At 36.9% G+C, this 10565-nt stretch overlaps 1 protein-coding gene across 1 annotated transcript; it reads right to left on the reverse strand.

Moving 5' to 3' along the window:
- Positions 1-1699: 1699 nt before the first annotated feature.
- On the reverse strand, positions 1700-9954 carry LOC149212192 (diphosphomevalonate decarboxylase MVD2, peroxisomal-like). The gene is made up of 5 exons (XM_089391761.1): positions 9819-9954; positions 9388-9545; positions 9141-9189; positions 2535-2659; positions 1700-2300 (listed from the first exon to the last, which is right to left on the reverse strand). The coding sequence occupies exons 1-5, from the start codon at positions 9936-9938 to the stop codon at positions 2078-2080; spliced, it is 675 nt and encodes a 224-aa protein (XP_089247887.1). The 5' UTR covers positions 9939-9954; the 3' UTR covers positions 1700-2077.
- Between the last annotated feature and the right edge of the window lie 611 nt (positions 9955-10565).

Genomic DNA, 10565 nt, shown 5'->3' on the forward strand with positions numbered 1-10565 from the left:
CCGTGTTTTGTAATAAGAAGAACAAGCGTTATTAGATTTCCAGTTATACAAACTAAAGACAAAATATCATTATTTCGTCTCAAATGATTACCTATCAACCAAGTAGGCAAGAAGTATAACACAGTGGTCAAATAAGTCTACACTTTTGTTTGGTCCATGGGGATTGCTTTGCCTCAATAAGGCATGCTATTCAGAAATTGCACAAGTTATATTGCTACAAATAGTATGAGTATATGATGAAGTGAAATTCAATGGTATCAAATGCAGGGATCAAACTCTGGGACAGTTCTTGTTTAAAACATAAGGCAACTATTAGTTGGAGCTTCTGAAAATGTATGTTCAGTGCCCTGTTCAGCATTTCTTCTGATAGATTTTGAAATTATACATGGGAAAATATTAAAGAACAAAACAATGAAAGCCTTGAGAATGGAAGGGTTGTTGGATGACTGGACATCTTAATAAAGAAAATACTTGAAAAGAAATTTAGTCAAGGAAATAAATTTTCTACATTTTATTGGTCATGCAAGCACAACCAAGAAAGTGCCATTGGCCATAAAATTTATTATAAGTTATCCCAAGGCTTTGAAGCACCTGGTGGTGAGTATGTAGTCTTAATGTTAGGATGAGATAAAACCAAATTCACCCAATATGGTAAATGAAAACCCAACTTTTCATCCATTTAATCTCTTGCACCACCTCCTGTAATTTGATGCATAATTACACCCAGTTGATTAATAAGATATCATTCAAATCATACAGGTTTGATTGTAATTCGCCCAAGTACAAGACACTGGTGCCTAATATGCATGGTGTTAAATTTGAGACTTGAGATTTGCCGAGTCAAATATATCTTTTAATTTCCAATTTAGTGATTTGAAAATATATGATTTCTAAGTGCCATTGCTCGAAATAACCTCCATCGAGAGGGTATTCAATCCAAACTCATAAAACACTCTAATGCTCTTCATGCAATTTGGTAGGTGACCATTAGCTCAACATCTTGAAATATCCATACATTGAATTTGAGTTGAAGTGAAACTATATTTCCTGAATTGGGTTTTTGGGGAAAGAGGATCATGCTAATATGCTACGAATAAGTAAATTATGTCAGAAGAATGCAAATCTACAACGATGACCAACTGCAATGACCATATTGAATCTTTGGTAGTTCAAATATTATTGTAATGTTCCCAAAGACTTAAAATATATTTTCCCTTTTATTGGAGAGTGTACTCTAGGCACGGCATACTAACATTAGGAAGTCTGGTTTCAGCTTTTGTTCTCCTAACCCCAACCCCTATATTTCTGCTACATTGCAGTAAACAGTGCCAAATTGGTGAAAATAGAACCTGGGACCTATGGGTGGCCATTGATGAATTTATTATTATTTGACCACAGGCTGATGTCCCACACTTCTCTGAGTGACCATCAAGAGTACACAAGGTAAATTTCTTTTAACAGTAACATGTTATTATGCCACTCAAGTGGAGTTGAGTACGCTTACGCTTAGTTAATGTGATGATATGATGTTCTTTGTATCTGCAAACTTTTACTATTTACATAAAATTAATTTCTTAAAATGACAACTTATATGTGGAAGACTTGGCTTCAAGTAGAGTGGCGAATAAACTCTGTATTTGACATAAGAAAAGAAAAATAGACTTTGCTTGGACAAATTAAATCATCTCAACAGTGGAGATAAAAAACATGAAATGACTTTAAAGTTTAAACTAGCTTAGGTTGACCAATCAAATCCCCAATCCTTAATGAGGACGGTCTCCCCTTTAGGGGAAACCAATCCAAAAATGCTTTCGGAGAAAATTTCTCCATAATCCAGGACTTGGGGAAATGTCACAAACCGATATCATAACCAATTATTTGCTAACACAATAACAGTTCTGAAAGTGAAAAAGTACCTCGATACTTCAAGGAGGTACAAAACCCAAAAATAATATGACAATCAAATTCAGGTCTAAAATAACAATTGCCAGAATCCTGTTAACTGTAAACTTACATGACTTTTCTAGCCAGTCCACAGTAGCCCTAAAGCAAAAGAAGAAACTCAGGTTTGACTGCTCTATAGAGGAAAACCTGTTTTTGGGTTAAGAAGAGCTTGATCTTCATTTCTAAACAGGATAGGACCTTTTCCAGGTCGAGTACAGATAAAGTAATCGATACTGCCTGGAAATGTGGAACTGCTGCTTTCACTCTTGAGCTCTGGAGGAGCAGTCAAGGATTCAACATCCTTCATTGAGTCCACGCCGATTTCTCCTAGTATTGAGGTGTCGCCTATCACATAACTGAAAAGATCAAACAAATCAGTATAACCAACCACAATACCTACCTATGCATTTGTGTATGAAAACTTAAAAGCATTACAATTCCTCTGTTTGGAGGGGAAAATATTGGATCCAGTTAAATGGCTGAGATTATGAACAAATAAGTAAAACCCGAATGCTGTGAAGAATGAAATCCAATCCAAGTGAGAAATAAAACACGCAAAACCCAAGTGAGAACTAGAAGGAAAGGGAAACCTTGACAATGTTTTGCTGGAGTCTGGAGGAAAATAGAAAAGCAGTCGCTGAAGAAGGTGGCCTGCAACTTTCCTATTAGGTGCGTACATTACTGCATTTGGACCAGCATCAAAAGTATATGCAACCTGCAACAAGAAGAAAATCTAAGTAAGTATTGTGAAATTGAACTATAAAAATACAATTTGTCAAAAAAAAAAATATATATATATATGTGGTTCACTGTACTGGAGATTGGTACTAGCTACATCCACAGAAAACCCACCGGTGACTAGGTGAGCTGGTTATCTTTCATGTATAAGTGGTCCCAAGGAGCGAGCATGTCAATATCGGTGGGACAGGAACCCGGGTGGGGAGGATAATAGTGACTCCTCCCTACCACCCGAGCTACACCCACTTGACAAATACAATTTGTCAATTAAGATACTAGAGCTCAATTTACAAAACTCAAGTCCCATGTTGTGTTGACTGAAATAAATATAATGACTCCAAATATTTCAAAATACTATTTAGCTTAGATGTTGGCTCAGAAAAGCATTAATCAAAAGTTGAAAACGTTAACATGATAACTTGCCTACGACTGATTATTTAGCATCAGATAGCATGCTATTAGTGCAATATCATTTGCTGTGAATGAATTTATATAGTTTTGCAAGAAACCATTTGGCCAATGCCACATTTAGAATAAGCAGGTCGACCATGACTTTGATTGTCAGCATTTACAGTAGGGAGGAATTTTTCTTGAATATAAAGCAATAAGTAAACACTATATACTCAAGTGTAACCCTGTACGATGAAATAACATAGTTGAAAGACAACAATGTGACACTTTCTAATTTTGTTTAAGAATGAGCAGGCTGTATTTGAACGCAACCAGATCATTGTGGGAGTACCAGCAGGAAGCACACCCCCCCACACTCCTGCATCACACCTGGCCACGGTCTGTCAAAGATCCTAAATTCTCTCAGCCACGCTCCCTCAACACTCCTAGAATGCTCCGTGAAATCCCAAAAAAGGGAGGTTTTTTATTTATTTTTTTAAAACATGTCATGCAGCCCATGGGAAGGCCCAGATAGGCATTTGAGGTTAGGACAAATGCTTTGGAAGCATTAAACACCTTCTCCCTCATCTTTCTCATTTCATTTCATGATTTCCTGCATCCAAAGCTAGGGTTTTGACTATTGAAAGAGGAGCTTGCAGGTTTTTGAGGAAAGCATATTGATGAGCGCTTAGAGGAGATTGAAGGCTGCCATAGCAATTCCACTGTTTTTAATGACTAGAGAGCTGAATAGGTAACCTTAAACCCCATTCTTTGCAAGGTTTTTTTTCTGTTTTTAAATAATCAATATGCTCTCTTCTACTCTTTCTCATTCCTTGTTCATTCTATTGCAGGTTTGCATGTTTGTCACTTGAAAAAAATGTTTTTATTTGGTGTATGCTTCTCTTTTTTATTCTTATGGTGTTAGTGTGGAACACACATGAGAGTGAATAATATGACAATGTTCATAGCAACCCATTCTCTGAAAATGGCAAAGGTTTAGAAGTGGATGAAGAAAATGATGGTGAAAATGCAAGTGAAGATACAAAAAAACTTGACCCAACACCATTATAGAAGTATGTGACAAAATCTGAGGAGGCGAGAGGGGATGGAATCATAAAATTTAAGTGCAAAAAAAATTGTCATGGGGGCAAACCTTACAGTGGCTCATATACTTGTGTGAGGAGGCATCTTTGTGGGGTATTGCCAAGTGACAATTCCACTACTAGTGGAATCGAAGTTTCCCCCTAATATCAAATGAAAAGAGAAAGCTAAATACATCAAGGAATAGGAAGCAGCAAAAAAAGTGTGGACAAAAAACAAAGTTTCAATCTGATGCCACACCAAGAGTGTTTGGCCATTCCAAATTTGGGGCATATTCCCTTAATGCTAATGGAGCTGAGGGATCACGTTCAGTGGGTGGAAGTATAAGCAGAACAGTAGAAGATATCCTTGATGTTTGGTGATAGGGACAAAGTGGATGCAAAAGTGGTGAGGTTTCTCTATGCATGCGCTATACCATTCAATGTTCTTCCCTCCCCCTATTGGCATGATATGGTTAAGGCCATCCACAATGCCCTTGAAGGATACAAGGGCCCCAGGTATGAGAAAGCGATAACTGTATTGCTAATATGGAAAAAACCCAAAGTCCAAAGAGCTCTAGGACAGTTTACAAATGAGTGGCCGGATAGTGAGGTTTTTGTTGTATCTAGCAGTTCAATAAATGTGAAAAACCAAAGTTTGATAAAGATTTTTCATAATCTTCTTCATCTTTTGCTCATAGGATCTTCTGGAATTCTTTCTCGATATCTTCGTTTTCCTGTTCTAATTTTTTATAACTTTTCATAGCCTTGGACTTCTTCACTTATGCAAATAATTTCTAACTAAGATTTTTTAACCAAAAAAATTCCTCCTTTTTATCTAATGATAACTTCATCAAATACGTTTTGCATCTTGGATATTGACTTTTGATTTTCTTGAAAAACCGCCTTCAAAATATCTTTAAATCTTTTGATGAAAGTATTATCGAATTTGACCTCATTGTAATATCCTTGAATGTCATCATCTTCTTCTTATAGGGAATTCCAAAAATAATTCTCTTTGTTTGAGATGAAGATACCCATTGCTCCAAACCAAGGTAAAACGAAAATTATGTCGATCTCTTCTTTATACATATTTGCAACACTAAATTGAGAAATATATATTCATATTCATCAATTGTCACTTACAAGTCTTTAATTTCATAATGTCTCTTCCAAAAAATATCTTCCTTTTCAATTATATTTAGGTCCGCAATTAATAATTGATTTGCTAAATTGGTATTAATGTGATTTTCCTTATGCCCCCCCTCAAGGTGTTGGAAGTTGGGATGTTAGAGGTCGGGGGGAGCCCGCCACCTCCCATAGCATTTGAGAGGGGGGTGGCATCGCCAACCCTCCCCATGCAACACATATGCAAACAACATACATTAATCTTCATTCAAATGCCAATCTTTCCTACACTCGACCGCTCTGAGAGAAGAGACCTTTCTCTCTGGCTTTTCTGGTATGTCTAAGCTTCTCCCTCGTCACAAGTGGGGCAATTCCCTAGGGCGTCTGACAGAGAAAGGTGTGCGTTCGGTGGTAAATTCGCAAATCCATGGCATAGTTAGTGGGCTTTCTATCAAACTCACATGTTGGCCTTCTATTATGGTTATGAATTGACATGCACTTGCTTTCTAGGTGACCTAGATTCTAGGTTTGGAGGCCTTTGGCACAGGCACTAGCAGCGGAGCATTGTTAAGGGGATAGGCCTTGGGGATGCAAGTGTCGCAAAGCTTGGGATCCTGATGGCACCACTGGAGCTCGTCGATGCAAGAGCAGGAGGCGCTAGTCTTTCTCCAACTTGCATGACATCACCGATTCAAGTTCGAAGGACTAGTCAGCACAGGGTAGTGTTATATTCTCCTAGTTCAACAATTTCATTCTCTAGTTTCGATTTTAGCTAGTGGATGTTCCCTTGTTTTGTGTTGAGCTCAACTGGGTTGGGTAGCGACCTGAATTATGGTGTCTCTCAGTGAGTATTAGAACCTGCCAGAAATCTTTCATCTGCCATTTCTTTCCATACGTCCTCCTTGTTTGTTGCCTGTTGGCCTAATTTGTCTTGGAAACCCAAAACCCCCTGGGCTTTGTCATTTTTTGGCTTTCTCAGTCTCAATTCTTTGAGTCCCTAGGTGTTGTGGGGTAAGCCATCTTGTCTAGCTATTTTTCTTTTGGTGTAGTATGCCTCGATAGCGAATACATAGCCGTCGAGGGGTTAGGAGCAGAGGCCCTCAGGACAAGTCGTGTGCCCAAGCTCAAGCTCAAGCTCAAGATGCTGCAACCATCTTCCATTTTGCAACCCCCCTAAAATTCGTGAGGAAATTCACCAACTCAAAGCCTTAACCACTATCAACCATCAAGCCTATTCTGATTTAGAAATACATGCAAAGGTAGCCAATTGGGTTTTTGACCCTGGCCATACCATGGGAAGACGGAGCCAAAAACGTGAACTCTGCCACCCTCCATTGGCAGATGAAAACACTTATGGGCAAGGTCTTGTAGGAAAAACATGAATACCGCAATGATATAATCTTTTCTTTGAATGAAATCAAGTGGGTGCAACGTTATCAATGCTTTTGTATTGCTAGTTTGGATGCCCGACTTGCTCACCTTGAAAGTCATCTTCAATGTGATCAACCATAAATTGAAGGCAGCAGATCAATCATAAATTAGTGGCCAGCTTGTATGAACTGTTTTCACCCCTCCTGTGAAATCTGTGTTATATTGCCAGCTCTTTGAATTTGCAGCGAACAATAAAAAAAATTGGAGTGAGTAGCCTAGAGCTGATTTGTGCTCAAGAACCAAACAAAAAGAAAACTGGAAATTTTTCAGCGTAGTTAAAAGCCTGTATGGTCAATGGCTGAGATCAGAAAACAAGGTTTTAATACCAAATGTGATAGCCAAACTTGGCTCCCAAGTTAAATTATCCAAAATTCTTGAAATATAAATATATCCATTTAAGATAAATAAATAATGTATAAAATGCAATGTTGCAAACATCAGCATCGGGATTAAATCGGCAAGGGTCCAGAAAACCCAAAAATGTAAAAATTGGGAAAATATCAGTAAAAATCGGCAAATATCGGCTAGCCAAAAAATCGTGATTTCGAGATAAAATTGGGATGTGATCGTCGCGAGATGTTTGCAAAACTGATAAAATGTTTGGGTAAAAATGATATGAAATGATCTTACAATGGAGCCATATATATATATATATATATATCTATATATATATATATATATATATATATAAGTGAAGTGCCCTTTTATTAATAGTCATGTCCTTTAAAACATGTCCTTTCATTACTAAATATTATTTAATTATGAGTTATTCTTTATATTATTTTATATAGTGATGATAACAAGCATGTTGAGACCCCATCACCACATATTGTCACATCCAAACCGAGCAGGAGTCCAGCAGCATGAACTTTAGGTCCAACTTCATCTCAACAGATTCCTCCACATTCAAAACTAGGTGGGGCTTGTGGTGGTGCAAAGGGGAAGGAAAAACAGATAGTGGATTAGAATAATGGTTTTTTATTTCACTTATTTAGTGGTCATATTAGAGTTTTCAATTTTCAGGTTTCAGTTTCTAATATCTATTTCGGAAATTAGGTACATGGCCTATTTTTTAAACATAACTTTTTGATCATGATAGCCTATTTCAAATTTCAATTCATAAATTCATAGTCTACTCTACTTCCTATTATTTAAATGTAGTTTAAATCTTTGTAAGTTTGTACTTTGTAACTGTATTTCCACTATGGCTGATGTTATCGATATAGTACTCAATAGTTGATGCTCCATGATTAATCTAGATTCTACTGCGATGACATGTTTACAACTTCATAATAAGTAGACAAGCAGAATAAATACATATGTTTTCATGTTTTCAGCGACTAATTTGTATTCTGCATGCTTTTTTATGAATATGTATGCATTAATATATATAATATAAAAGACACTCCCTAGACACTTCGATCCCACCTTTTTTTGGGAAATGACACTCTAACTTTGCTCCATGCTCTGGCAACATTGGATTGTAATGATGTTTTCACACTTTTAAAACATGCATTGGTTATATGTGATCAGAAGGCTTATGTTTACTATTTCATTCTTCCAGCATAAATTGTGATCTATAGAATTGCACCTGCTACAGCGAACCTGCTGAATGGTTAAATGAAAGCAAGGAATGAGATAGTAGATATCAAAAAATGTGGGGGGGTATCAATCAAAACTTATACAATAATGGAACTACTAACAATCCATGTGGTGATGTTCCTAACAAATGGTTGACAAGGTATCAAAAGTGATGTTCTAGACAAAGAGCTGACAAGTGATCAAAAATCAATGATGAGAGCCTCGAATATGGGACAAAGAGATCAGCAGTAAACAAAAGTATTCTTCAGTTTAGAGCTAAGGCAACAGAAATTCATCATATGCATCATTCTACACTCCAGAAAATGGGGGACTGATTCACAACCTTGCCCTTCAGAAGAGCAGAAACCAACACACTGAAATGTCCAAACTCCATTGGAGAAGTGACCAAACAATCTGAAGTAGGTTACTTCACTCTTTGTTTACATGGTACTTGCAAGTTGCAATCACATACCACCCAACATTCTAGTAATTGATAGATCATAGGATCATAGGAGCTATGTGTTAATTAGTGTCTACTTATTAGGGCTTATGTGTTCAGCAAAAAGGTTTGTCAGTGTAGAGGGTAAGCTATCTAGATTCTACACCAATAGAAGTTCATTGGTAGAATGACCCTCAGCAAGTCATTCACTATTCAGGCCTGTAGTAGAGAGTGTGAAATTGAGTAGATTTCTATCATGTTGGAGTTTGGTCTTTAAACTTGAAACTGTGGGCTGCAATTCCAACTTCAATGGCATCTAAAAAATTCAAGGCGAGCTGATATTCATTTCTCAATTACTTTAGTAATATGCTTGATGTGAATAAGATTAGGGAAGAGATGTATTACTGTACCTGTGGAGTTCCTTCAGACCGATTCCATCTTTCAATACAGTTAATAATCCTGTCATTAAACACTTGAAAATTTATCTCAAAAGCACTCTTAATGTGTATTTTAAAAAAACTGATACTTAAAAAGTATCTAAGAAAAATAGCAAGATGGACAAGAAATTTTGAAATAGTATGTTTATATATCCAAGATCAGCCCTAGTAAACACCAAACATCAAGACAAACCAAGAAAAAGGAGAAAGAGAAGCCTGCCTGTGTGATGTGTCATTCATGTAGAATATTGGAGGAGATGTGTCAAGGCAAACTGCATGGAACTGGTTACTGTCTGCACAAGTAATCTTCGCAAAGGATCCAAAATCATGATTTTCAATTGCTTCTTCCATTTGCAAAATTCGCTTTGGAACCACTTCCTATCAACATTTTATATAAAAATAGAAATATCAGTTTTGAATCCAGAACACTTCTGCAGACAGATTTTTAAACTACCGGAAAAGACATGACAGCTCTTTCAAGTGAGTTATACAGATAAAAACAATCCTGTTAGGCACTGGAGCGTTAATTGTTGCTCTCTAAATACATATCCCTGAGTTAAATTCTAGTGTTTGGTGTGTTCATAAGGAGTCCATAAAGTAGCTAAAGACTACTTTCCACACCTCAAACATCACGTCTACCTTAGTTATTACCTGTGATCTGTGGCGAAGAAGTTCACTAGTTTCAACACTTTGACTCATGCCAGTTGTGCTGCTTGTTTCCTTCTGACGTGAGCTTACCTGCCATTTACAAGATATATGATCATAAGTCATCTACCGCTAATAGAAATAGAATTTTGTCAGGCCAGTTTATGTTGAACAAAATCAATCCCTTAAAGAAAAACTCATTAGTTGTATGCTTGATAGCCATGTGTTGTTGTGAAATTCTGTTTCCATCATCTTGACTCCTATGAGTAGGACATAAAAGGTTCACAAATAGGAGAGCCAGATTGATTTAGCTTTAATCTATACAGGAACATTACTTTAAACAAGATTCCTTTATATATGATGTATTTGAATTTTCAAGATGACCATAGCAAAAGCTCAAACCAAAAAAGGAAATAACACAGTGATTGAACATAGAAATTTTCATGCAGTTGTACTTTAAAACAAATTATTATAAAACTATAGTTAAATCATATTCTTCTTAACTCTGTCATTACTAGGGACGCCACTAGTCACAAATGTTAAATTTAAGGATATGCCTACTCAACAGTAAAACAGAGCCAAGTTTTCACCATAGACTTGGTAATTTTGATCCAACACGGAGGCAATGACCTCGGGTTCAAAGGGGACACAGCCATTGGCTCCCACCTCCTTCCAGGATGTGGTGGCTAAGAGAAGGGGAAGCCTATTAGGGTCACATCCTAGAGCAGATAGAGGATGACATTTTTTGGGAAG

Source organism: Pinus tabuliformis, chromosome 1_1 (genome assembly GCF_031772625.1).
Source record: "Pinus tabuliformis cultivar Carrire ecotype Pingquan chromosome 1_1, CPIR1, whole genome shotgun sequence".
NCBI classification, from domain to species: Eukaryota; Viridiplantae; Streptophyta; class Pinopsida; order Pinales; family Pinaceae; genus Pinus; species Pinus tabuliformis.